Source organism: Salvelinus alpinus, chromosome 13, assembly GCF_045679555.1.
Source record: "Salvelinus alpinus chromosome 13, SLU_Salpinus.1, whole genome shotgun sequence".
Taxonomy (NCBI): Eukaryota; Metazoa; Chordata; class Actinopteri; order Salmoniformes; family Salmonidae; genus Salvelinus; species Salvelinus alpinus.
This window is the reverse complement of record NC_092098.1, coordinates 8,443,024-8,468,224: the sequence shown is the minus strand read 5'-3', so window position 1 is coordinate 8,468,224 and position 25,201 is coordinate 8,443,024. Positions and strand designations below refer to the sequence as shown.

The window sequence follows — 25,201 nt, the reverse complement described above, 5'->3', positions numbered from 1 at the left end:
ACCATGGCCTTACAACCACAGACCACGTGTATGGCGTCATATGGGCGAGTGGTTCGCTAATGTCAACGTTGTGAACAGAGTTCCCCATGGTGGGGTTGTGGTATGGGCAGGCATAAGCTACAGACAACAAACACAATTGCATTTTATCAATGGCAATTTTAATGCACAGAAATATTGTGATGAGATCCTGAGGCCAGTTGCTTTTAATTTCCAGTCGTGAAATCCATAGATGAGGGCCTAATGAATTTATTTCAATTGACTGATTTCCTGAGATGAACTGTAACTCAGTAAAATCTTTGAAATTGTTGCATTGTTGCGTTTATACTGTATTTCTGTTCAGTGTAATAGTGACCTTGAGCTGTCCTGACATCGAATATGGGGTGTGCTATGTGCAGATGTCAACTCTGTGTGACATCATCCAGCCAAAGCCCTTGTCATATCTGTTGAGGAGTTAAGGCAGTTCCCCGTCTTGGCTGTTGCAACACTGTAACACACAGTAAACTTCAATAGTCTGGCCAATCTTTCCAACATAACTATTGGCTGTCCTCTAGCCACAGTTGTGTCACAAGTTTGATTTAATTTAGAGATAATGAACATCCTGAAATTGTTACAGGAATTACTCACACACAGATCCAGAGCCAAGGCTGGCTTTATTTACTTGAATGCACACTGTTGTGAGAAAAGCAGTCCCGACGAGGAGTTGCTTATGAACATAGAAACATGTCTCTTGTTGAGTGGGTCATTGATCTTTTATTTGACTTGAGGTTAACCAGTGACAGTGTGCTTTTTTTTGTCTTTTTTTTGTCATGCCTTCCCCTTTATCCTTCCTACCATCTGTGTATAAATACACCTTTTTGCAGATTGTATTCCTTTTGGACCTGTGATTCACCATGATTTTGTCTGATTGCTGGACTTTGTGTGCAGCGCTGTTGATATGTCCTCTTTATATGGGTAAGTGCCCTGCCATGGCTCTTACAGTCAAACTGCTGTTGTCTTTAGTTAGCTTTTAGAAACGTTTGTTGCACATTTTTCCAAATTGTCCTGTATTCTGGATGATACAACAGGGGCTGGAAAAAGGAAATACATGTACTCAAAATAAATATATACAAGAGGGATTTTTTTAACCACGTGTTGTATTTGATTGAAATTTACCGTCCGATACTTTTTGACTGGGTATTATTCAAAGTGGGATTTTACGTTTGGGGTGATCATACAATCATTTCTATATGTCATAATGATTAACATCAGTGATTATTGGGGTATTAGAATCCATATGGGTACTTACACACACACACAAACATCTTCAGCTTTGACTCAGTTCATTAGGCTTCTGTATACTATGAAGAATTTTGATTTGACAAAACTCTGATGTTTTCTGGTATTGTAGCCAGGTTCCCAACCTGGGCCCAGTCATGCCTATGTGTAAAATACATGAACATCTTCCTGCACTGACCTCACAGGTGTCAGTGTTCTGTGTGAAGTCTTCTGTAAAGAGGAGAATGTGGGCGTGGAAGGAGGTCATTACACTCTTACCAAGAAGCTTGAGTATGGCAGTATACTGATATACCACTGTCCAGACAAGTACTATCCCTATCCAGCTTTAACTCGCTTGTGCCAGAAACGTGGAACTTGGTCACCGACTCCCCATAAAAGGCCTGTTCAAAAGTGCAAGAGTGAGTAACAATTCCTTGCACTGGTACTTTTAATAAAAACAATATTTGAAATAAGCTAAACGCTACTTAAACACTGCTTCCTCCATTTTTTTATTTTCTTTTAGTGGTTGAATGCCCGAACCCCTTGGTTTTGGAAAGTGGTTCTGTCTTTCCTTTACAAAAGCAGTATTTTGTCAACAATAAGACCACATATGAGTGCTATTCTGGATACACATTACGTGGCTCATCCTCCCGTGTGTGCCAACCCAATGGGAAGTGGAGTGGGGGAACACCCATTTGCAGATCCGACTGTGAGTAACAAACTATCATCTGTCTGCCTCCGCCGCCCTATTTTTTTTGGTCGCACTGACCCGTTAGAAATTACACTCAGCCTCACAGCTTACGTACAGTACGTCACGCTGTGACCTTTCTGCCTCTCTCACACCCTCCCTCTCTGTTTCCCGCTGACATTCTCCCACATTGTCTTACAGCAGGAGGTATAGAGCGTTGTGCTGACCCTGGGATTCCGGCCGGTGCTAGGAGGTTTGGGTCAAGTTTTGGCATAGACGACAAAGTGACATACCGCTGTGACGAGGGCTTACATTTGCTGGGGTCAAAGGAGCGTGTATGTCAAGAGAATGGCCAATGGACTGGGACTGAGCCTAAATGTTACTGTGAGGACCCATGAAGACATCCTAAACAATGACACCTTTGCAAGCAGCGCAACACAGTCACCAATATTCCATTGATCAAATATACCTAAAGATTGTCACGTACAGTCCAATTTCATAGAATGCGAGAAAGAGAGATTTAACCCTATGTTTGTCTGGTTCTTTTGTTCTTGTTGCAGACAAGCACACGTATGACACTGCACTGGAGATCACAGAGGCATTCGGCAGTGCTATCAGAGAGAGCCTTCAGTTGGCAGCGCCCATCGGTAGGTCTCTCCATAACAACCAATATGTAATGTTAATCAAGTCTTTATTCTGTTGTCAATATCACCATAACTGTGTAACATATTTGCCAAACCTTTCACATATTTTCCTTGCGGCACCATTCCTCACACACATCCTCTTCCACCTGTGATTGTCAAAGTAAGATATCCTGCTGGTGCCTTTCAGATGACACATATCAGGAAGGAAAGAAGATCATGGTAGATACAGCTGGAAAGCTTAACATATACATTGCTATGGACATCTCTGACAGCATTGCGGCGGATCAGTTTAACAAATCAAGAGATGCTGTCAAGAAACTTATCACAAAGGTATGTCACAGGCACTCACAAGGTACAACTATATATATAAATGGATTTGGCTATTTCAGCCACACCCACAAACATTGGCAGTAGAATGGCAGTACTGAAGAGCTCAGTGACTTTCAACATGTCACCGTCATGTTTCCAACAAGTCAGTTTGTCAAATATCTGCCCTGCTAGAGCTGCCCCGGTCAACTGTATGTGCTGTTATTGTGAAGTGGAAACGTCTAGGAGCAACAACAGCTCAGCTACGAAGTGGTAGGCCACACAAGCTCACAGAACCGGGCCGCTGAGTGCTGAAGTGCGTATCGTGTAAAAATGGTCTGTCCTCGGTTGCAAAGCTCACTATGAGTTAAAAACTGCCTCTGGAAGCAACGTCAGCACAAGAACTGTTCATCGGAAGCATCATGAAATGGGTTTCCATGGCATTGGCAGTAGAATGGCCTGACTTTCAACGTGGCACCGTCATAGGATGCCACCTTTCCGACAAGTCAGTTTGTAAAAATGTTGCCCTGCTAGAGCTGCCCCGCTCATCTGTAAGTGCTGTTATTGTGAAGTGGAAACGTCTAGGGGCAACAACAGCTCAGCCGCGAAGTGGTAGGCTACACATGCTCACAGAATGGGGTCGCTGAAGCGCGTAGCGCTAAACAATCGTCTGTCCTCGGTTGCAACACTCACTACCGAGTTCCAAACTGCCTCTGGAAGCAACGTCAGCACAAGAACTGTTCGTCGGGAGCTTCATGAAATGGGTTTCCATGTCCGAGCAGCCGCACACAAGCCTAAGATCACCATGCGCAATGCCAAGCGTCAGCTGGAGTGGTGTAAAGCTCGCCGCCATTGGACTCTGGAGCAGTGGAAAGCGTTCTCTGGAGTGATGAATCACGCTTCACCATCTGGCAGTCCGACGGATAAATCTGTGTTTAGCGGATGCCAGGAGAACACTACCTGCCCCAATGCATAGTGCCAACTATTACATTTGGTAGAGAAGGAATAATGGTTTGGGGTTGTTTTTCATGGTTCGGGTTAGGCCAATTAGTTCCAGTGAAGGGAAATCCTAACACTAAAGCATACAATGACATTCTAAGCAACTCTGTGCTTCCAACTTTGTTGCAACGGTTTGGGGAAGGCCCTTTCCTGTTTCAGCATTACAATGCCCCTGTGCACAAAGCGAGCTCCATACAAAAATGTTTTGTTGAGATTGGTGTGGAAGAACTTGACTGGCCTGCACAGAGCCCATCGAACACCTTTGGAATGAATTGGAATGCCGACTGCGAGCCATGCCTAATCACCCAACATCAGTGCCTGACCTCACTAATGTTCTTGTGGCTGAATGGAATCATGTCCCCGCAGCAATGTTACAACTTAGTGTAAAGCCTTCCCAGAAGAGTGGAGGCTATTATAGCAGCAACGGGGGAACCAACTCCATATTAATGCCCATGATTTTGGAATGAGATTTGTTCATGTATGTTATGTGGTTGCTGAGTAATTTAGGTTGTAGCAGGGGATCCCTTAAAGAGATTTCCTGGTACTTTTGTATACTTTTTAGCCAGTACTTCTGAAAGTAGCTCTCACAAGCCAAAAGTGGTCCCAGAAAATTGCGTACAACATCACATATGTGCAGATATGCGCACCACGTCATTGCTCTCTCTCTCTTTCTCGCTCTGCTGTGTGTGCACTTGCTAGCTGTCACTTACAGTGCATTCAGAAAGTATTCAGACCCATTGACTTGTTCCACATTTTGTTACGTTACAGCCTTATTCTAAAATGTATTAAATCGCTTTTTTTCCTCATCAATCGACACACAATACCACATAATGATAAAGCAAATGTAAAAAAATTGACATTTTTGTAAATCTATTAAAAATAAAATCGGAAATATCACATTTACATAAGTAAGTATTCAGACCCTTTACTCAATACTTTGTTGAAGCACCGTTGGCAGCGATTACAGCCTTGAGTCTTCTTGGTATGACGCTACAAGCTTGGCACACCTGTATTTGGGGTGTTTCTCCCATTCTTCTCTGCACATCCTCTCAAGCTCTGTCAGGTTGGATGGGGAACGTCGCTACACAGCCATTTTCAGGTCTCTTGAACCCGATATGTTAGATCGGGTTCAAGTCCGGGCTCTGGCTGGGCCACTCCAGGACATTCAGAGACTCCTGCGTTGTCTTGGCTGTGTGCTTAGGGTTGTTGTCCTGTTGGAAGGTGAACCTTCACCCAGGTCTGAGGTCCTGAGCACTCTGGAGCAGGTTTTCATCAAGGATCTCTCTGTACTTTGCTCCATCTTTCCCTCGATCCTGACTAGTCTCCCAGTCCCTGCACCTGAAAAACATCCCCACAGCATGATGCTGCCACCACCATGCTTCACCATAGGGATGGTGCCAGGTTTCTTCCAGACGTGACGCTTGGCATTTAGGCTAAAGGGTTCAATCTTGGTTTCATCAGACCAGAGAATCTTGTTTCTCATGGTCTGAGAGTCCTTTAGGTGCCTTTTGGCAAACTCCAAGCAACCTTAAGGTGTCTGTTACTGAGGAGTGGCTTCCTTCTGGCCACTCTACAATAAAGGCCTGATCAGTGGAGTGCTGCAGAGATGGTTGTCCTTCTGGAAGGTTCTCCCATTTCCACAGAGGACCTCTGCAGCTCTGTCAGAGTGACCATCGGGTTCTTGTTCAGCTCAGTTTGGCAAGGCGGCCAGCTCTATGAAGAGTCTTGGTGGTTATAAACTTCCATTTAAGAATGATGGAGGCCACTGTGTTCTTGGGGACCTTCAATGCTGCAGATATTTTTTGGTACCGTGCCTAGGTTTTTGCTCTTACATGCACTTTTAACTGTGGGACCTTATATAGACAGATGTGTGCCTTTCCAAATGATGTCCAATCAATTGAATTTACCACAGGTGGACTCCAATCAAGTTGTAGAAACATCTTAAGGATGATCAATGGAAACAGGATGCACCTGAGCTCAATTTCGAGTCTCATAGCAAAGGGTCTGAATACTTATGTAAATAAGGTATTTCTATTTTCCTTTTTTAATACATTTGCAAAAATGTCCACAAAACTGTTTTCACTTTGTCGTATGGGGTATTGTGTGTAGATTGATTAGTTAAAAAATTTGTTTAATTCATTTTAGAATTAGGTTGTAACGTAACAAAATGTGAAAAAGTCAAGGGGTCTGAATACTTTCCGAATGCACTGTATATGGCGAGGGGCTATTGCTTATTGGTTGAACTCGAATTGGGCTGGCCCACGTGAGGGAAAATGTAGGGAAAATGGCACAGCACAGCTTCCAGAAAAACAGTTACAGTATATTGTGGCGAATTGAGGTAAAACTGTAATTCTGCTCATAGATTATGTATTTATGAACTACACATTGACACATCCAGCCCAAAGCGGGAGGTTTAAAAAATACTCAGTATTCGCAAAAGTACCAGAGCATGTCTTCTTAACCCTTAATGTAGGCACATCACACAAAAAATGACTGACACTATGCCTTCAGTTATTGTTCACCACAGTTTTCCACTCACATTCCTTGACACACATCTAAATGTAATTCTGTCCTGCACCTTGTGCTTTCACAGGTCAGCTCCTTCGCAGTCAGCCCAAATTACGAAATCCTTTTCTTCGCTTCTGATGTATTAGAAGTTGTCAACATATTAGATTTTTCTGGAGAAAAAAGAATAAAACTTGAACAAGTCTTGACTGACTTGGACAACTTTAATTATGGAGGTGAGCAAAGATTGACCTTACATGTATTTACATCATCATCATTGCCCAAACTATACACTCATCCAGTTATCCATAAACTTGACAAATAGTGTGTGTGTGTATGTGTGTGTACTTTTTCACAGAGAGAGAACATTTTGGGACCAATCTCAACCTTGCTTTTAAAACCATCCTGGAACGCATGGCTATCCAAAAACAACGAAATGAAACTTTATTCAAGGAGGTCCACCATGTCCTCATATTTTTCACAGATGGTACTGTACCGTAGTACTACTAGTCATGTATATTTGTTTGGAAAGTATTTGACTTGCATTATTGATTGCAGCTTTTTTAAAGCTTCTGTTCAGCTTTGGTCAGCTCAGTAATAATCTCTTGACTGTCTTTTCTTGCAGGTGCTTTCAACATGGGGGGTAAGCCCGAAAACACAGTGGCCAAAATCAGGGAAATGGTCTACATGAATCAAAAGGAAAAAAGGGATCAATATCTTGGTGAGGTCAAAGTTATTTGTGTTGTCTTGACATTGGTATTTTATTAGGATCCCCATTAGCTGTTTGTTGCAAAAGCAGCAGCTACTCTTCCTGGGTTTCACACAAAACATGACATAATACAGAGCATTAATAGACAAGAACAGCTGAAGGACAGAACCGCATTCAACGACAACCTGACATTCTAGTCTTAACTATTCATTTCCTGTATACAAGTTGTCTGTCTAACTATAGACTGACCCGGGTCTACATAGTGCACACAACAGTTGGCTCGAGAATGATGGTCAAACATCAATGGGTTGTGGCACTGTACAATATTCAAATTCATTCGAGTCAGCTATTATCTCAAGTATATAAATGTTCTTTTTTTGGGGGACCAACTTATTATTTAGTTTTGTAGAAAAAAAATGTGTGTGGGGGGGGGGGGGGGTTACAGGTACAAAAAAAGTAAATCAAAGAAATGCATACAAAGATAACCCCAACCCATTGAGGGATTGGCATATTTTAATCATCAATTGGAGACGATTTCCATATGTTTCAAGACAGGCCAGAGATGTGTCCATTCTAGTCTATCAAAAGCTTTTTCTGCATGGAGAGATTATACAGCCCAGGGAGCTGTTGTTTCTGATGGAGTATCTTAGATATGTAATAGTCCACGGAGGTTATCTGAGGATGAACGCTTTATAACAAACCGCTTTCGTCCATGTGGCCCTATTTGGGTAAGTAAGTCTCGAGACGGGATGACAACATTTTAGAAAACAGTTTAATATTTGTGTTTATCAAAGATAGTAAGAACACTGGGGGAATCCCTACCTTTTTTTAATAGAAGCGAAATTAGTCCTGTATTCACATTTCTCCCAAATTAACTTTTGTGAATGCTGTATTAATCATTTACAGCAATAGTCGACCTAATTGATTCCAAAATGTTAAATAGACCTAAGGAGGAATACCACCCCATTCAGGAAATGTGCCTTTATTCATGCTATCCAATGCCTTTTTGAGTTCATTGAGAGAGAATTGGGCTCCCGGCGAGGAGGCTTCCTTTTAGAAAGGACTTAGTCTGACTTGGTGTAGATTTACAATCAGAAGTGTACAGTTCTTTATAGAAGCGAGAGAATCTTGCAGTAATCTTATAGTAATTCCCCTGTTTCAGATGTAATAGTTGCTATATCAGTTAATTGATCATCACTGCATAGCTTGTCGGCCGGTAAACGACTGGGACGATTACCATGGAAGTAATGGTCGAGTCTTACTCAAAGGATGGCAAATTCTGCTCTGTCTTGTCAGTAAATGATGTTCTGTCTTGACTTTAGAAAGAGTAGTAGCTACGTGGTCTGAAAAGAGGGTTTCTTGAGAACGCTCTGACGCGGTTAACAGCATTTCCAAATTCTTTCAAGTAAAAAAAGCCATATTACAACCTATGTTGTATTAATTGCGTTGTTTGCTCTATAACCCATTCGTTCATACACCACCGTGTTATGCAATAAGACCGTGACAACAAAAAGACAACTGTCACACAGTGGTGGAATAAATTCAACTACACATACCTTTGTTTCATCAACATCTGTCCGGTGAAGTCCACAAAGCAAATATTGCATACCAACAGTTATATCACCTGCAGCATGGTCAAGCAAGTTCATGTTTTCGACAGTTTACTAAATAAACCACGACTGATTTAGAACCATGGAGTTACAGCAAGGCAGCACAAAGACTACAGGAGCCCTGCCTCCGCTATTCCAGCACCATTTACACTTAAACATCAAATCAACCAGGCTATATGCTTAGTTTAAAACACCAAAAACAATTTAGTCCAATCAATGTTGCTAAATACCATGTGGCTGTCCATGGCACTGATTTCTGTGTGTGTGTGTGTGTGTGTGTGTGCTCAAGTAAAACAGATGATTCACTCTACTTGCAGTCTAGTTGAACGCTGATGCCATCCTCTCGTTCATGTTGGCAAAATGGTCTATGGCTCTGTCATAAAGAGTTTTTGTTGTCATAGGCTACCTAGCTTAAATGCTTGCTAGCCTGACTTCCTCACATGGGCGACAATGAACCAGCTAAGCTAGCTAGCTAGTTAATGTGAGTCTACTAGGCTACATATTGAACTTCAATCGTCTCAGGCCAGTGGCACAACATATTAATTTATGGTTAGATCAGAATCATTACAGAGAATGTACAGAGAATTAAGTCAAAACCACAAGTCCAAATCACTCTCTCCATCCATGGCTTAGGAGAGGGCCGATTTAGCAAGCTAGCGACTGCTGGACATCAACACAAACAGACCAGAAACAGTCACGTTTTGCAAAGGAAGTGATTTGATTGCTCTGAAACCAAATCCAAACTGGCCTCCCTTGGGGGGCGTTTTGCTGCACCGGGACAACGCTGATTGGTTAATTATTTTATTAAGGGAGGCCAAATGCTTGCTGGCATCAATCAATCAAATGCTACAGAGGCAACATGTTAAAATCTTTTGGTTCAGACAGCATCAGATACATGGGCTACACATACTGAGAGAGGTGCGCTGTTACCCTCGCTCTGATGATTCTCCAGTGAGGTTCAGCCACTTGCGAGTTGACAGAAAATATTTAAAACACAACAGAGACGAAATATATATTATTTTAGATTTTTTTAAAGATGTATTGGTCAAATATTTGTGGAAGCCTGGCTTCTCTTGACATTCATGAATACACGCCACTGGCCTTGACGTGCTTCTTGAATAAATCTTGAGCCTCCTTGGCATTGGAAAACATGTGTTGTATTCTGGAAGGTCAAGATTAGTTTTTCTGGGTGGCTGAAGCCGCATCTCAGGGTTAGCTTGCGTAGCTGGGATCTCGCCTCGTTGTAGGTCGCCCTCTGTTTCTGCAGTTCGGCACTCAGATCTGGGTAGATACTGATCCTCTTCTCCTCATACGTCAAAGCCCCCGATTCCGCTGCGAGACGAACAATTTGCCGTTTGACTGGATTTGTACAATCATACACGAGATCCGTTCATGAAGAGGACCTTTGCGAAGAGCAATGTTTATCAACGGCATGGGACCCAGCTTCTCCTGCCCAAACAGTTCATCGAAAATATTGTTCATGAAGGAAGTTGGGTTGCCCGCTTCCAAACCAGTTTCAAGTCCTGTGACCCGCATATTGAATTTACAGGAATGATTGTTCAGTGATTCTGTTTTATATTTTAGGAGTTTGATTTCCTCATCTAGCTTAGTTTGCACTGTTTCCAGGTCTGTCACGTTGGCCACTGTCTCCAAACGTAGATATCCACTTTAGAAGTGAGCAGTGCAATATGTTAATTTATCGGTTTTAATTGCAAGTTGAGGACAGAGGTCATTTCCTCACAAACAATCTCTCGAATAGTAGTGGCCAACTCTTTGTGTTGTTGGGTGTTGAGAGCCGCCATGTTCCCACTGGTGAATTGTGGATGAACAGAATATGCCAGCTGTTGGAGCGAAATAGACCTGATATTGTTCCTTGAAATACAGTGAACATCCCACATCTTAATGTGATATTATATGTTGACAATTATTTTAAATTAAGATGACCAACCCATTTTGTCTGTCCCCGCCAGACGTGTCCGTGACACTCAGGTTAAAATACGACAACCAACTGTGAACCAACTATATTAATTTGGGGAGATGTCGAAACATTCACGGACAATTAGCTAACTTGGTGTTGCTAACAAATTTGTCCTGTGAGATGTTATTTGTTGTTATTTAACCTGAAATTCATATGGCCCTTTATTTTAACCGGATCTTCGTAGAATATTGACCCATTTTGAGTCACAAAATTGTGTTCTCTACTCCAATAGTTCATCCCAGAGATAAAAGGGGAAACCTAGCTAGTTTTTAGTTTTACCTCGTTCACCTTTCAATCACCCACGTGGGTATGTGCTCGTGAAAACCAATGAGTAGACGGGAGAGGCAGGAACTGCAGCGCCTCAAGCACAATGTTCCCTCTAATCTTTTCAGAACATTGAGCAAATTTCAGGTCTGCTGAGCGCAAACTTGAACATTGTGAAAGTTCTGTGCAACTTCCAGTGCGCGCGTTTACTATGAACACTGAGGCTGTGCCCGCTTTAAGTTACAGTTTTACTGTGAACACTGAGGCTGTGCCCGCTTTAAGTTACAGTTTTACTGTGAACACTGAGGCTGTGCCTGCTTTAAGTTACAGTTTTACTGTGAACACTGAGGCTGTGCCCGCTTTAAGTTACAGTTTTACTGTGAACACTGAGGCTGTGCCCACTTTAAGTTACAGTTTTAACAGTGGCCAAGTAGTTTCATTTGGTTTGTTGCATTGAAAGTGGCTAATAGTACGTTGATTCGATCACACTTGCCACAGTAAAGGGAAACGTTGATAGTGTTAACAGGGAAAACTCTAGGAACAGTCGTCACCAACCTTTCCTGAGTCAAGATCACTTTCTGAGTGAAAACGCAAGCTGAGATCTACCACTCTGATTTTTTTTTTACCTGACTTTAAAAAAAACGTAAGCCTATGCAACATTAACCAGTTAAAAACAGTACTGTAGCAATGAGGTTTGTGCAGTAAACTATAGGCCCAATACATTGTCACCGCATATTGGATTTGCTTGAATTGTCCTGCCAAATGCATTGTTGTTTTAGATGAAATTTCAACATTTGAGGTAGGCTAAATGATCACACCGGTAATAGATACATTGGTGTATCACCTGTGAGGCACAGGTGAGTGAGCTTACATTTAAATAATTCGCTTTTTATTTTTTATTTTACTGGGCTGATGGTGCCTGCATCTGACAGTAAGTCTCCGTGGAGGGAGAGAGCAGCAGACTGAGGGTCCGCCTCTCAACATCCCTCTTCTCCCCCTTCCCTCCACTGACCAAAAAGGGACGCTGTCTTCCAGCTGATGCCGAAACTCGAGCGGCACTACATTCTTTCTGCCTCAATGCAAAATCATGTTCCTCCTATGAACAGAGAAAGTGACGTTTTCCTCAATACTAAGAAACATCCAAGGCGCTAATAATAACAACAATGCGAGCTTATAGATACACTTTCCTTCTCATTCATTACTGCTGCAGTGCTTGTTGTAGCGCCGAGTGGAAATACGAAGAACGTGCATTTTCATGGCTTATAAAAGTGTTGACAGTGCTGAGTAAGAACTTAAACATGAGCTCACTTATAAAAACAGCATCCCTTTGCTGTGTTCGTTGACAGTCTCGCTCTAGTCAGTGTTTTCAACATTTTGAAATCTCTCATGATCAATTTTGCTGTAGCTTTCTTTTATGCCTGCACTGTACTGTATGCAGTGTAATCTGAGCCATCTGATTGGCCAGCTGTAGGACTATAGTGCATTTGATTTGCTCTCTGGGCCCGAAATAGTTAAAAATGGCAAAGGTTCGCCTACCCGGAACGCAGTGCAGCTGAATCGGGTGCACCTGCCACCAACTGCCGGAGATTCTTTTTAAAACAAATAGGAACACAAGGCTTTATCGTTGTTTTTTTAGAGGGAACATTGGCCAATCTTCTTTATTAGAACCAAGTTATAGTATAGGGCCTGGCTACAAGCAGCAGTTTGGATGAAATGATTGAATAACATTTTTTGCAACACTCGTGCACGCATCGCGGGCGGTCTGCTCAGCATGTCCGTTAAATTCATAGTTATTTTGCAAAAGAAAGCCACGCGTTTCAATATGCAAACATAACCGGAACTCCTAGGTCTATTACCTAAGTATGTGAATGTTCTTGATTCATCTAATGCCTAATGCTTTGGGCACTTCCTCTTGTTTTTTGTTTTTTAGATATCTATGTTTTCGGTATTGGAATTGTAATCTTTGATGAAAATATCCAGCCACTTGTGACAAAACGGGATAATGAGGACCACTACTTTAAACTAAAGGATGTTACAGAATTGGAAGAAACTTTTGATCAAATAATTGGTGAGTCCTAATTTGACCAGCAAATATGACAGTGTCTCTGCATGGACTTTGTTCCCTCAGAGAGTGCTATATTTTAGTGTCTTTGTATCAGTGTGTTAAGCCACCTCTCTCCTCTATGTAGATGAAGGCAACCTTGTGCGTCTATGCGGGCTCCATAGAAACTACGATCATGACACCGCAGACACCATACGTCTAAGATATCCTTGGATGGCAAGGATTGGCATCCCGGTAATTACTCATGCCTCATTTGTCTAAATGGAAACTATTTTTAGTGTTTGATTATTCATCAATGCACCAGTGGCCTTTCTTCATGATCATATTTGATTTAGTGTGCAGTGCACTGTGTTAAGGTATCATTACCAATGCAATACATGACAGCTGTACTAAATTAGTTTGAATTCCAATTAGAAATTAATTAGCTAGCTAGCCAGCAGACCTCGCCTTTCATTTTAGGCTGGAATTCAATTGTCACTCATGGTGTATTTCTGCAATGCAATTTCTCAGGTTGTTTGTGCTTTGGGAGAGTGATAAATGACATTATGGCTGACAAACCTCCCAAACTGTATCCTGTCCCATCCCAGGGCACACAAAGATTGACATATTGTTGACCTTTTAATTAGATATCGATGCAAATGCTTGCATGTTGTCATTGACAGTATTTATGTTCAACCTCTCTCTCCTGATCCGGTCAGCGTGAGAATGGAAGTTATGGTAACTGCATGGGGTCTCTGGTCACTCCCCGCTTCATCTTGACTGCTGCTCACTGCTTCAAGTTCACAGACACAGCAGATCAAATCAAGATTACGGTTGGCAAAAATCAAGGTGCAACCAGCCACTCCTCCAAAAACATTTCCACTTACACCTAAAAAAATGTTTAAACTAGTACAACTTGTTTTTTCAGGTGATTATCATCATTGCCAGAATATATGTCAGGATGCCATATTTATTTGAGCTGGTGCTATTCTATGAAATAGGTTTGCTCATTTCTACTCTGGTCCTGTCTCCTAACAGTTCTAACGGGATCCCGCCTAATATTACACCCTAATTATGATAGCAAAGCCAAAGAGAAAGAGGGGATAAACGAGTTCTATGATTATGACGTAGCTCTCATCGAACTAAAGAATGATGTGGATCCCTCTATCAACACAAGGTAAGACGCATACGGTCAGGTGCAAAGTGATTGGCACCCTTGATAAAGACGAGCAAAAAAGACTATGAAATAAATCCTACAAATACTGAGCTGTATTGCATGCTAAAATAAATTGGGAAATAATTTTTTACTAAAACAATTGCTCAGAGAAAGAGATTGTTGTTTATACCCCTATTATACCTCTATTTTAACGATAGGGGTATAAATTATTGGCACCCCTGTTTACAATACTCCTTGTGAGGATAATGACACAGCCTTTTTCTAAAATGTTTTATGAGATTGGCGGTACATTGGGAGGGATCTTAGACCAACTTGGTTATCTTTTTGAGATTTACTTGTTGAACAAAATCTTTCTCTGACCAAATGTATTAGTAGAAAATACTATGATGTTCACACATTGCATACAATATAGCTCAGGATTGGTATCATTTATTTTATAGTCTTTATTTTTGCTCATCTTTACCAAGGGAGACAATAATTTGACCTCTGTATGTGTTATGATGCAGAAGGAACAAGAATGAACACAGTGATTAAGTTTATTTTAAATGTATCTTAATCTAAATAATCCAGCTGTTTGGAGTAATGTGTGAAACACAGTTTCTTTCATGAATTCTTACTTTACTGTCTTCCTCAGACCAATTTGCATCCCTTGCACCAAGGGAACAAGTGGTGCTTTAAGATTGGCGGGAGAGGAAATCACCTGCAAGCAACAAGGTGCAATTGCAGCACACAGCCTATTCATCAAGATACGCATAGCCTGATATAGAAAGGTTCAATTAGGCACCGTATGTTACCTCGTCTCGTGTATTTCTCTCCTTGCAGAAGAGCTCTTGTTAAAAAATCCAATTGAAGAAGTCAGTTTCATGTCACATGATAAGGACAGGGAAAATAATAAGGATCAGCGGAGCGATGCCAAACTTAAGCTCCAGGGTCAGGTGAGTGCTTGTATGATGTCTGACCACAGACAGACAGACCCACCAGTCTCAACGTCAACAGTGAAGAGGCGACTCCGGGATGCTGGCCTTCTAGGCAGAGTTCCTCTGTCCAATGTCTGTGTTCTTTTGCCCATCTTAATCTTTCATTTTTATTGGCCAGTCTGATGAGATATGGCTTTTTCTTTGCAACTCTGCCTAGAAGGCCAGCATCCCGGAGTCGCCTCTTCACTGTTGACGTTGAGACTGGTGTTTTGCGGGTACTATTTAATGAAGCTGCCAGTTGAGGACTTGTGAGGCTTCTGTTTCTAAAACTAGACACTTTTCACTCTAATGTACTTGTCCTCTTGCTCAGTTGTGCACCGGGGCCTCCCACTCTTTCTATTCTGGTTAGAGACAGTTTGTCTGTTCTGTGAAGGGAGTAGTACACAGCGTTGTACAAGATCTTCAGTTTCTTGGAAATTTCTCACATGAAATAGCCTTCATTTCTCAGAACAAGAATAGACTGACGAGTTTCAGAAGAAAATTATTTGTTTCTGGCCATTTTGAGCCTGTAATCGAACCCACAAATGCTGATGCTCCAGATACTCAACTAGTCTAAAGGCCAGTTTTATTGCTTCTTTAATCAGAACAACAGTTTTCAGCTGTGCTAACATAATTGCAAAAGGGTTTTCTAATGATCAATTAGCCTTTTAAAATGATAAACTTGGATTAGCTAACACAAAGTGCCATTGGAACACAGGAGTGATGGTTGCTGATAATGGGCCTCTGTACGCCTATGTAGATATTCCATTAAAAAAATCTGCCGTTTCCAGCTACAATAGTAATTTACAACATTAACAATGTCTACACTGTATTTCTGATCAATTTGATGTTATTTTAATGGACAAAAAATTTGCTTTTCTTTCAAAAAACAAAGGACATTTCTAAGTGACCCCAAACTTTTGAACGGTAGTGTATGTGTCCCTCTCTCTCATTTTTCTCTCGTGCAGAGGGAAAATTGTATTGAATTGGCTACTAAGGTAGATGGCATAACATCAGATAATCTGAAGGATGTTGTCACTGAAAACTTCCTGTGCTCGGGTGGACGTCAACCTACTAGAGATCATGTTGCCTGCAAAGGTATGTTTAATATATAATGGAACATTGTGTGATGCACTTACTGTCTAAGTTGTTTTTTATAGTAGTGTTGTAATTTTCTAAAGGAAAAGGGTCCCATTACTTCGTCTTACATTACCACTTCATTGTGTATGTGTGTACACAGGTGACTCCGGTGGTGCTCTGTTTAAGAACTATGATCATCGCACAATCCAGGTTAGAGACATTTATTTACAGCAGATACATAGGCACTAGACACTACCTACAGAGGGGAGCAGTAAGAAATTGGCGACATTCTGTGCATTTCCCTCATACTTTTTGCTCTATCCTTTTATGTACATGGGATTTTACATATTTATTTATGTACAATGTATTTGTAAACCTCTGGGGTCTTTGTAATCTACAGTTGATGTACATGAATTAGTACTGACACCGCTTCCATTCTTCAAAGGTTGGATTGATCAGCTGGGGCACCAAAAATCTGTGCACTGACGGTAACAACGGCGTTCAACAGCAGTCTGACGATGACTCCAGAGATTTCCACATCAACCTTTTTAAAGTTGTGCCGTTTCTGAAGAAGCATTTGGGGGATGACACACAAGGTTATGCACCGCTTCAGTTTTTAGACAAATAGAGACGGCGATAAAGGTGTGCGTTTTAACAAATTTTCATGATCATGTGATTGTCGTTCTGGCACTGAACATGATCATGTGTATGAAAAATAGTTTGCTGAACTATAGTTATCAATGAAAGTGTGCTCTTTACTAGTGCTGATGAGCTCATTAGCTGAATTTGAAGATGAAACTGTGTTATTTGCTAGTGCTGATAATAAACTCAAACTCGTTAACTGAATTTGAAGATGAAAATGTGTTCTTTACTAGGGCTGAGAAACTCATTAACTGAATTTGAAGATGAAAGTGTGTTCTTTACTAGGGCTGAGAAACTCATTAACTGAATTTGAAGATGAAAGTGTGTTCTTTACTAGGGCTGAGAAACTCATTAACTGAATTTGAAGATGAAAGTGTGTTCTTTACTAGGGCTGAGAAACTCATTAACTGAATTTGAAGATGAAAGTGTGTTCTTTACTAGGGCTGAGAAACTCATTAACTGAATTTGAAGATGAAAGTGTGTTCTTTACTAGGGCTGAGAAACTCATTAACTGAATTTGAAGATGAAAGTGTGTTCTTTACTAGGGCTGAGAAACTCATTAACTGAATTTGAAGATGAAAATGTGTTCTTTACTAGGGCTGAGAAACTCATTAACTGAATTTGAAGCATGTCCTTGAATAACGCCAGCTCTGAAATACCCTTTCTCTGTATCCCTTCTGTGTTGGCCATACTGCATACAGATGGTATTGTCAGTCAGATCTACAAACACCTAAGCAGCAGCAGGATCTGGTTGAAGGATGGGGGGGGGGGACGACGACTATACGGACACTCCTGACCTGCAAAATGTTATTTAGTTTAAAAATGAGTGTTAGGGTTAGTGTCAGGTTTAAGGGCTTGGTTATTAAGGTTAGGATCTGTTTTAGATTGTGGTTAGTAGTTTTCCAGGTCAGAAGTTTCCTTACTGCACTTCCCAGGTCAGGGGGGTTGGCATGTTTCTTTTTGTTTTGTTTATACAGAGAAATCATCATGGTTCCAAAAGTAGAGGAGACGTCGTACTCGGACATGTTTAATTAAAGACTTGTCAGACTTCCGTCTTTTGAAGGCAATCTTATATTCTGGGTTGTATGATGGGATAGACAGTTCAACCAAACTCATGATACATTTTTTTGTGATGTTCTTCATGAATCAGTGGGTACTGTGTATGCCACCATTATTATGTAAATGTAAAAGATGAAAACATCACAGAGGTTGAAGACAACAAAATCTTCAGCCTAGCACAGAGTGGACCTTTAAAGCAGAACTCTTTATGATAGTCACGTTCGTTGAGGAATCTTTTCTCCGTTGCTCCTGTAGCCAAAACCACTGCTGTAATAAAAAATAAAAAAAAATGCATCATAGGACATCATTGCAATATTAATTGAGGAATATTGTACTGGTCATGTCTTACGTTGAGATAAATAAAGTAAGTTTAGCTAGCTAGCTAACTCAAATTTTTAAGGTAACTTTAACATTACCTCAAGCAAGCCATCACTCAGCCTGTTCTCATAGACTAGACGTAACATAGTACAAGTAAATCCGGGACACTCAAATTAGTATGATATTATGTTTGGTACGGTTACATAAGACTGAATGTTACTTAAAAGTGGAATGGAAAGACTTTAGGAAAGCTAAGCAAAGAGATGTATTCAATCCACTAAACATGTGCATTTAACATAGAAACCGCTATTTTTAGGATTAGGATTTCTTTTAGTGGTATGGGTAGTGCCATCTTGAGTTTCCATAGTAAAGACTGATGCCAATATGTCATTGGCAGGATTAAGCAAATTTTGAGTTTTGGTGAAGGGACTGAAAGTGAATGCTGCCACCTGGAGCCGCCTCGCCTCTACTGGCACTGAAAGGTTGGGAATGTTGTGAAAAATTCTTACACAGGGACACTCAAAGTCAATCTTAAATGAATCATTGTTTATTGTCAGCGCTGGAGAGGTTCCAACCAACTCAATGCACCATAGTACACATGTCTGTCAGAAGCTCCCCTGGGAGCAGTTGTCTTATGTACAGCTATACACAGACAAGTTATATTTGCATGATTTAGCATAATTAATTCATCATTACCATGTTTCATTCATGTGATTGACCAATACTGTTTCATAACATGTGACAGACCAATAGCTCACGAGGCTTCTCCCCTCTAAGCTGAGACCTTGAAACTGAGATATCTTTCATTTGTTCTCAAAACGCGGTCGTTTGTTCTCAAAACAACGTTTGGTCGTACTGCCAAATTGCAGCTACTGATAGGTGCTATTTGTACAGTCAGCCACTTGCAAGAACATAGAAAAGTGTTATTAGAACAGCACATGAATAAAACACAGAAATTGATTATAAGAAAAGCAAACATTAATATTCCCATTACATTCCATCCTCTTATCACTATGTGTGATAACCATTACATTTTAATGTAAGCATTTAGATTCTAGCTTCTATATCAAAATATTCTATACTCTATTCTATACTATTAAAGTAAGGGAAATCAATACATATATGAAACAGACACTTCATCATTTCAAACCCTTCATTCTGGGTTGTACAATCCACTTAGTATGGTAATACTATAATCATAATCAAGGTTACACTTTATTAATGGAGTGAGTATCAAAAATACACAACGGATCTGTAGATTCAGAGGTGAATAAATCTCTTGATGTTAACCATTGTTTCCATATTTCTTTCCACACTTGGGTTGCATGACATCCACCTAGTCAAAACATAAAACCCAGTTGTTTAACTTGCTCATCAGCTCAGTGTTCCATATAATGTAAAGAGGTTAAGGGTTTGGGTGACCTTACTCTCAACTTGCTAAAAGGAAAAGAACCGGAGGAAAGGGGGGCTCATCCAGAGTTGTTATCTAACTGTTTCACCATCCTCTGGAGGAGTAGAAAACAAGATGGCTGCTGAAATCTTACCAGCCAGAGAGGCACGTCGCCTTACAGCGTGTTAATAACATTTCACAGGGAAGAGAGAGAGAGAACATGTTATAACAGTTTCACACCAACCTTGCTAAGAATGAGATTGTAGCTCGGGCTAACCTTGTAACAATCTAGTGTCTCTCCTCACGTTTTTAGGGCACAGCTCTGTTTCTAGAAGTCTTGCCTTTCCAAATCATAATCATAATTATTGATATATTATCCAACCCAAATTTAGAATGACAGTCCTTAGTGCTTCACGTTGGTTCTGTCACTTTAATTTAAGACCCTCACTTTTCTCATCACTTGTGGTAATGACAGATTGGTATTTCAATGCATTGTTAGTCTAAATTACAACATTTTGCAGTGTGCAAACCTCCACAATCAACCCAATACCCCAAATAAACAATTTTGGACAAGCCTAAATCAATTACGGCACTCATTCTTCCTTTCCTGCCGTTTCTTCATGTTCTTCTTCAGATAGTGTTTCAGTTTGTCCTTTTAATGGCACATGTTCAAAGTGGATGGCCCTTGATAATGTCTCTCACCTGAGCCGCCACTGTCCTTTACAGTCCATTATGACTTTGTCCATTTTCCTACCAGTACACCAAAAGCATGAGAGAAGTTTGGACTGGATCTCTCTCCATGCTCACACCACATGCACCCCATGTCGCTCCTGAGAGAAAAGGCAGTTGATAGCGTCGACTGCTGTGTGCAGGTTGCTGGCTTGGACTCAGGTCTCACGGTAGAAGTGGTGAAGGACCATACTGAACGCCATTTTCACCATTTTCAGCCGGTTAGAGGGGGTGTTGAGGATCACACTGTTCATCGGCCGAATTATCTTCCATGCATCTAGATACCATCTCCGCCATTACCTCGAGAGAGGACAGACCAGAACAACAGTTTAGTTTAGGGTATTTGTAATTCAGGAAATCCAGACTTCTAAGACAAATGTCTTAGAGAATAACAACACACAGTTGAAACCATTTCTGGTGAGATTTGCTATTGAAGCAGGACAAAAACAAAGAAAAGAAAACAACAACAGCAATACACATATATCACTCGAGGTGGGGGAACATTTCTATTAATTTAGAGTGACTGTCATCCATGACCAACATCTCTTTTTCACTTTTACAGGCAGGCATGTGAAGAAAAACTCATTTGCATATTTACCAAAGGGCCCCAGGGGACTGGTAATTCCCCCTTTGGACACACGTCCAAAAAAAAACAACACTGCCTGTTAAATCAAATATAAACAAATTAGAATCAATACAATTGTATTATCTCTTGATATCTCCATAAAGAAATAATTGCATCCCATAAGGTAATGGTAAAATAGACTAGAGACAGCTCTCTCCCTCTGTCCTTCTCGTGGTCTGAATCACACAAAGGACTATTGATAAATTACAAACTTCTTCTTAATTATTTGTTTTTACATAGCCCAGAAAAAAAACAATGTCTCCTATCTTCCTAGTAAGGGTGATCAGGCCTCACCAGGAAGTCAGAACAGAGGTCAGAGGTCAGTCAGCCCTATTAAGTGAGTGTTTTGTTTTTTCCTGTACCTCAGACATTACATAAAGATATTTCAAACATTTTGTGTATCAGGTTTACATTGGGTTATTCAGTACATTTCTTCTAATCAAGAGAATGTACATGTGTGCAACCAAAACTCTAACAATAGAAACTTTCATTTGTGTACAGCATTCTTTCTAACTCGTGGAAATCCCACACACAGAAAAAAGACCCCACACTTCTAAATCAAACAGAGTATTAACCACTAACAAATATTCATTAACAGGTGGTTTGTGTGTGGGTGCTGGCATTTGTGTGGCAAACATCATAGGGTAAACACAAACAAAATGGCCAGGCCTTGCTTAATTTTGGAGGTCCCTTAACAGCTGGATCCAGCACTTTTAACTGCTCTCCCAAGGCACCTGCCTCAGGAAGCCCTTTCAAAGGGAGATATACAGAATCCTTGATAAACATGAAAAAAATACTTGTTAGCGGACATTCCATCAGTCCTGGAAGAAAGAAAATAAACATGTACTTAGTTTTCACTATGCTACACTTTAATCAGTCCTAAAAATTCTTAATTGAATCGAGGTTACTGCATCTTGGGCAGGAAGTCTTAATGAACCCATGTGTATACAGAAATATACTTCAGACACATTTATACTCAGTCATATCAGATGCTACGGTGTCCCGTATAGCTGAATTGGGCACCTTCTAAAGTAAACACTTCTCTTGTAATCTTAATCTTTTTGACCTGTTGCATTGACATACAATTCTGTACAAACTGTCCCTAATTTCCCCACTGTGTCTATCACAGCTTTTTGAGTTCAGTGTTGTACTGGCGGCTATCTATTGTTCCACAGGAAGGTTATCTCTAATCCAAACAACAGATGACGTAAACACAAGAGCAGTGGACCAGGGATTGAAGAGTGAGCAGCCTCTAATTTAATATCAGTCCCAATGCTCAATCCCTCTGTCTTACTCCTTGAAATTACTCAAATATTCCATTATTAGATTGCTAATTACCATTATTTACTTTATTTACTTACTTTCACTAGTCTCCATAATCCATGTACTTCTACTAAAACCCTGCTAGTTCCAATAGGAATACCTCATCACTACTGTTTATACACACAGATCACTTTCAAACCACATTTAGCTTTTTCCCCTATTGCAAGGGTTAAAACAAAACATAACAAACATAACTTTCTCCATATTGGAAGACATTGTTTTCATTTTAGTATACCTTCAAAAAGTTACTTTATATTTTTATTACCAATCTCTGTTGGATATTCAGTTTCTACTTCAATATTTATTAAAATGTCTGTTATTTTAAGATTGATATGTAATGCTTTGGAGGGATCAATATGTACTAACTGGGTTGCACTGTCTCAGTCCCCAGTAGATGTCACACTCAGTCCATAGTAAGTCTGGCACCTGAGATAACAGGGAAACAGATGCAGTTTCCATTTTGCCTACTCACGAATTGGTTTAGAACTTCATCATTTGGGATATATATAAAAAACTCAATCGGGAGTACAATAAATTGTAGCCTTTTATGTTTAGTTAACAGAAAATCATGTTCAAAATTTGTTGGTTCTATTTAACAGGGTATGGGCTTATTGCAAAATGCATTACCAGGGTGGAGGAAATCTTTTATTGGTTAAGGGTAAGTCAAGTCCTGTACAATGCTGTAACCTTTACATAGAAATGGATCCATGATCCACTCTGAACATTCCTCAGAATACTTTGTCACCACTCACGTACGTCTACATGTGGGTGTGCTAGTTGTATATTATTATTATTATTCTATTCTTACTTCATCAGATCATCATAATAACCCATTATACAAATGTTATGTTACTTTATCTCTAGTAACCCATCATACACTTGTGTTACATCACAAATTCCTCATCTACACCAGTGTTCTATTCATACAGGGGTTTGAATATTCACTCTAGTGTTCTATTTAACAGCATATTCGGAAATAGTTCTCTTCTTTTATATCTCCATTCATAACAACGTTAAACATCAAACTCCACTGACGAGACATGTTATCCTCATATCATCTAAAGTCGTGTTGTCCTCAGAGACATGTTATCCTCGTTACCAATGAGACATGTTATCCTCGACGTTAACGAGACATGTTATCCTCCCTACTAACGAGACATGTTATCCTCGGAGACATGTTGTCCTCTGAGATTTCGGAGACACGTTATCCTCTACCTGTAGATCCAACGGCGGTGTTGGACAGAACCCTAGATGATGTTGCTAATCAGCTCACACAGAACTGGAAAACTCAGCTCACACAGAACAGGTTGTTGCATTCATTCACCTCTTTCACACGTAAGTTAGTCCCCTGGCAGCTCCCATACACTCAATACTCAATAGCTCAATTTCAAACCTCTTATTATCCACATTTCTTTTGTTATCCGCATTTTTCTCAACTTAGTATCTCCATCCAAATTCCAATCTTATTAGTAATAATTTCAATCCATCTATAATCCAAATTTCAATCAGCTTTTGTTATCCAAATTTCAATCAGCCAAATTCCAATCAATTTCAATTTCAACTTTCACATCCACATTCACTTAGTACTATTCCCAAACACACTCAGTAATCTCCTCATTACCCACGTGTATCGTCAACGAATCTCTCTGTTGTTACTTGCTATGCACATAAATAACACCCTGTCACGACTTCCGCCGAAGTCAGTCCCTCTCCTTGTTCGGGCGGCGTTTGGCGGTCGACGTCACCGGTCTTCTAGCCATCGCCGATCCACCTTTTATATTCCATTTGTTTTGTCTTGTTTTCCCACACACCTGGTATTCATTCCCTCATTACATGTTGTGTATTTAACCCTCTGTTCTCCCCATTTCTGTGTGTGTAATTGTTTATTGTTGAGGTTGGCACGCTTCCGGCTGGTTTGCACCAGGTTTATTTTATTACCCGTGCTTTGGGGCAGTCTGTACTTTGTACTTGTGTTTTTGTACTTTGTGCTGCCTCACTGGTTCGTTGGGCATTTGTTTTGTGACGCAGTTGCGTTCTGTGCAAATGATTGCCTTAGTAAAGTGCTTTGTCCACTCATCTCTGCTCTCCTGCGCCTGACTTCGATGCACCAGCTACACTCACCTATTGACACACCCCGTACTCAAGAATTAATTGTGTAATTTTTTTGTGGCTGCATACCACATGGACATATCTTGTAAATACCTATACATAGCTGTTCGCGGGGCTTTACATGGTACGGTTGCCCTTGCTCTAGTCTTCTCTTAAAACTAGTGAATAGTTGTCACGTTCCTGACCTGTTTTCTGTTGTTTTGTATGTGTTAGTCGGTCAGGGCGTGAGTGTGGGTGGGCATTTCTATGTTATGTGTTTCTATGTTGGTAAATGGGTGACCTGATATGGTTCTCAATTAGAGGCAGGTGGTTTTCATCTCCTCTGATTGAGAACCATATTAAGGTAGGTGGTTTCACATTGTTTGCTTGTAAATAGTGGTGTTGATTGTGTGCTACGTGTTTTCTGGACTGTGTTCCTTTTTCCCCGTGTCTGGGGTTGGTTAGATAGTACACCCAGTGTGTTAATAGGGTGGACTAGATGGTCCGTGTTCATTAAAGAACATTTTGTATTTGGCACCTGCTGTTTCCTGCGTGTTGACTCCACACTCCGACACCCAGGCCTTACAATAGTATTCTCTCTATAAGACTATGGGTAACGTTTTATGTGTTACTCGCCTTGATTTTTTTATTTTATAAATTTTTTTCCCGTTTTATACGGATTCATTTAAATTGACTTACTGAAATCAGTTGCCGTCCCTCAATTGTTTGTGGATGATGTGACTCCTCCTGGGCAGCTCACAGTAAGGATCTGGACGGGTCCTCGTCCTCTTTTGGTCGGACAGGAATTTCCCTCAC

At 40.6% G+C, this 25,201-nt stretch overlaps 1 protein-coding gene across 1 annotated transcript; it reads left to right on the top strand.

Annotated features, from left to right (window-relative positions):
* The first annotated feature begins 788 nt into the window (after window positions 1–788).
* LOC139536930 (complement factor B-like) lies at window positions 789–17,057 on the top strand. Its single transcript, XM_071337668.1, has 18 exons — window positions 789–951; window positions 1,461–1,673; window positions 1,778–1,963; window positions 2,144–2,326; window positions 2,503–2,589; window positions 2,774–2,916; window positions 6,485–6,632; window positions 6,755–6,883; window positions 7,022–7,117; window positions 12,888–13,025; window positions 13,147–13,253; window positions 13,718–13,847; window positions 14,037–14,175; window positions 14,810–14,889; window positions 14,998–15,110; window positions 16,100–16,229; window positions 16,372–16,421; window positions 16,657–17,057. The coding sequence occupies exons 1-18, from the start codon at window positions 891–893 to the stop codon at window positions 16,837–16,839; spliced, it is 2,316 nt and encodes a 771-aa protein (XP_071193769.1). The 5' UTR covers window positions 789–890; the 3' UTR covers window positions 16,840–17,057.
* The last annotated feature ends 8,144 nt before the right edge of the window (window positions 17,058–25,201 follow it).

Coding starts and splice junctions, on each gene's coding strand:
- LOC139536930 (XM_071337668.1), top strand. CDS start 891: ATGATTTTGTCTGATTGCTGGACTTTGTGTGCAGCGCTGTTGATATGT. Junction 1,964..2,143: donor ACCCATTTGCAGATCCGACT/GTGAGTAACAAA, acceptor ATTGTCTTACAG/CAGGAGGTATAGAGCGTTGT. Junction 6,633..6,754: donor GGACAACTTTAATTATGGAG/GTGAGCAAAGAT, acceptor ACTTTTTCACAG/AGAGAGAACATTTTGGGACC.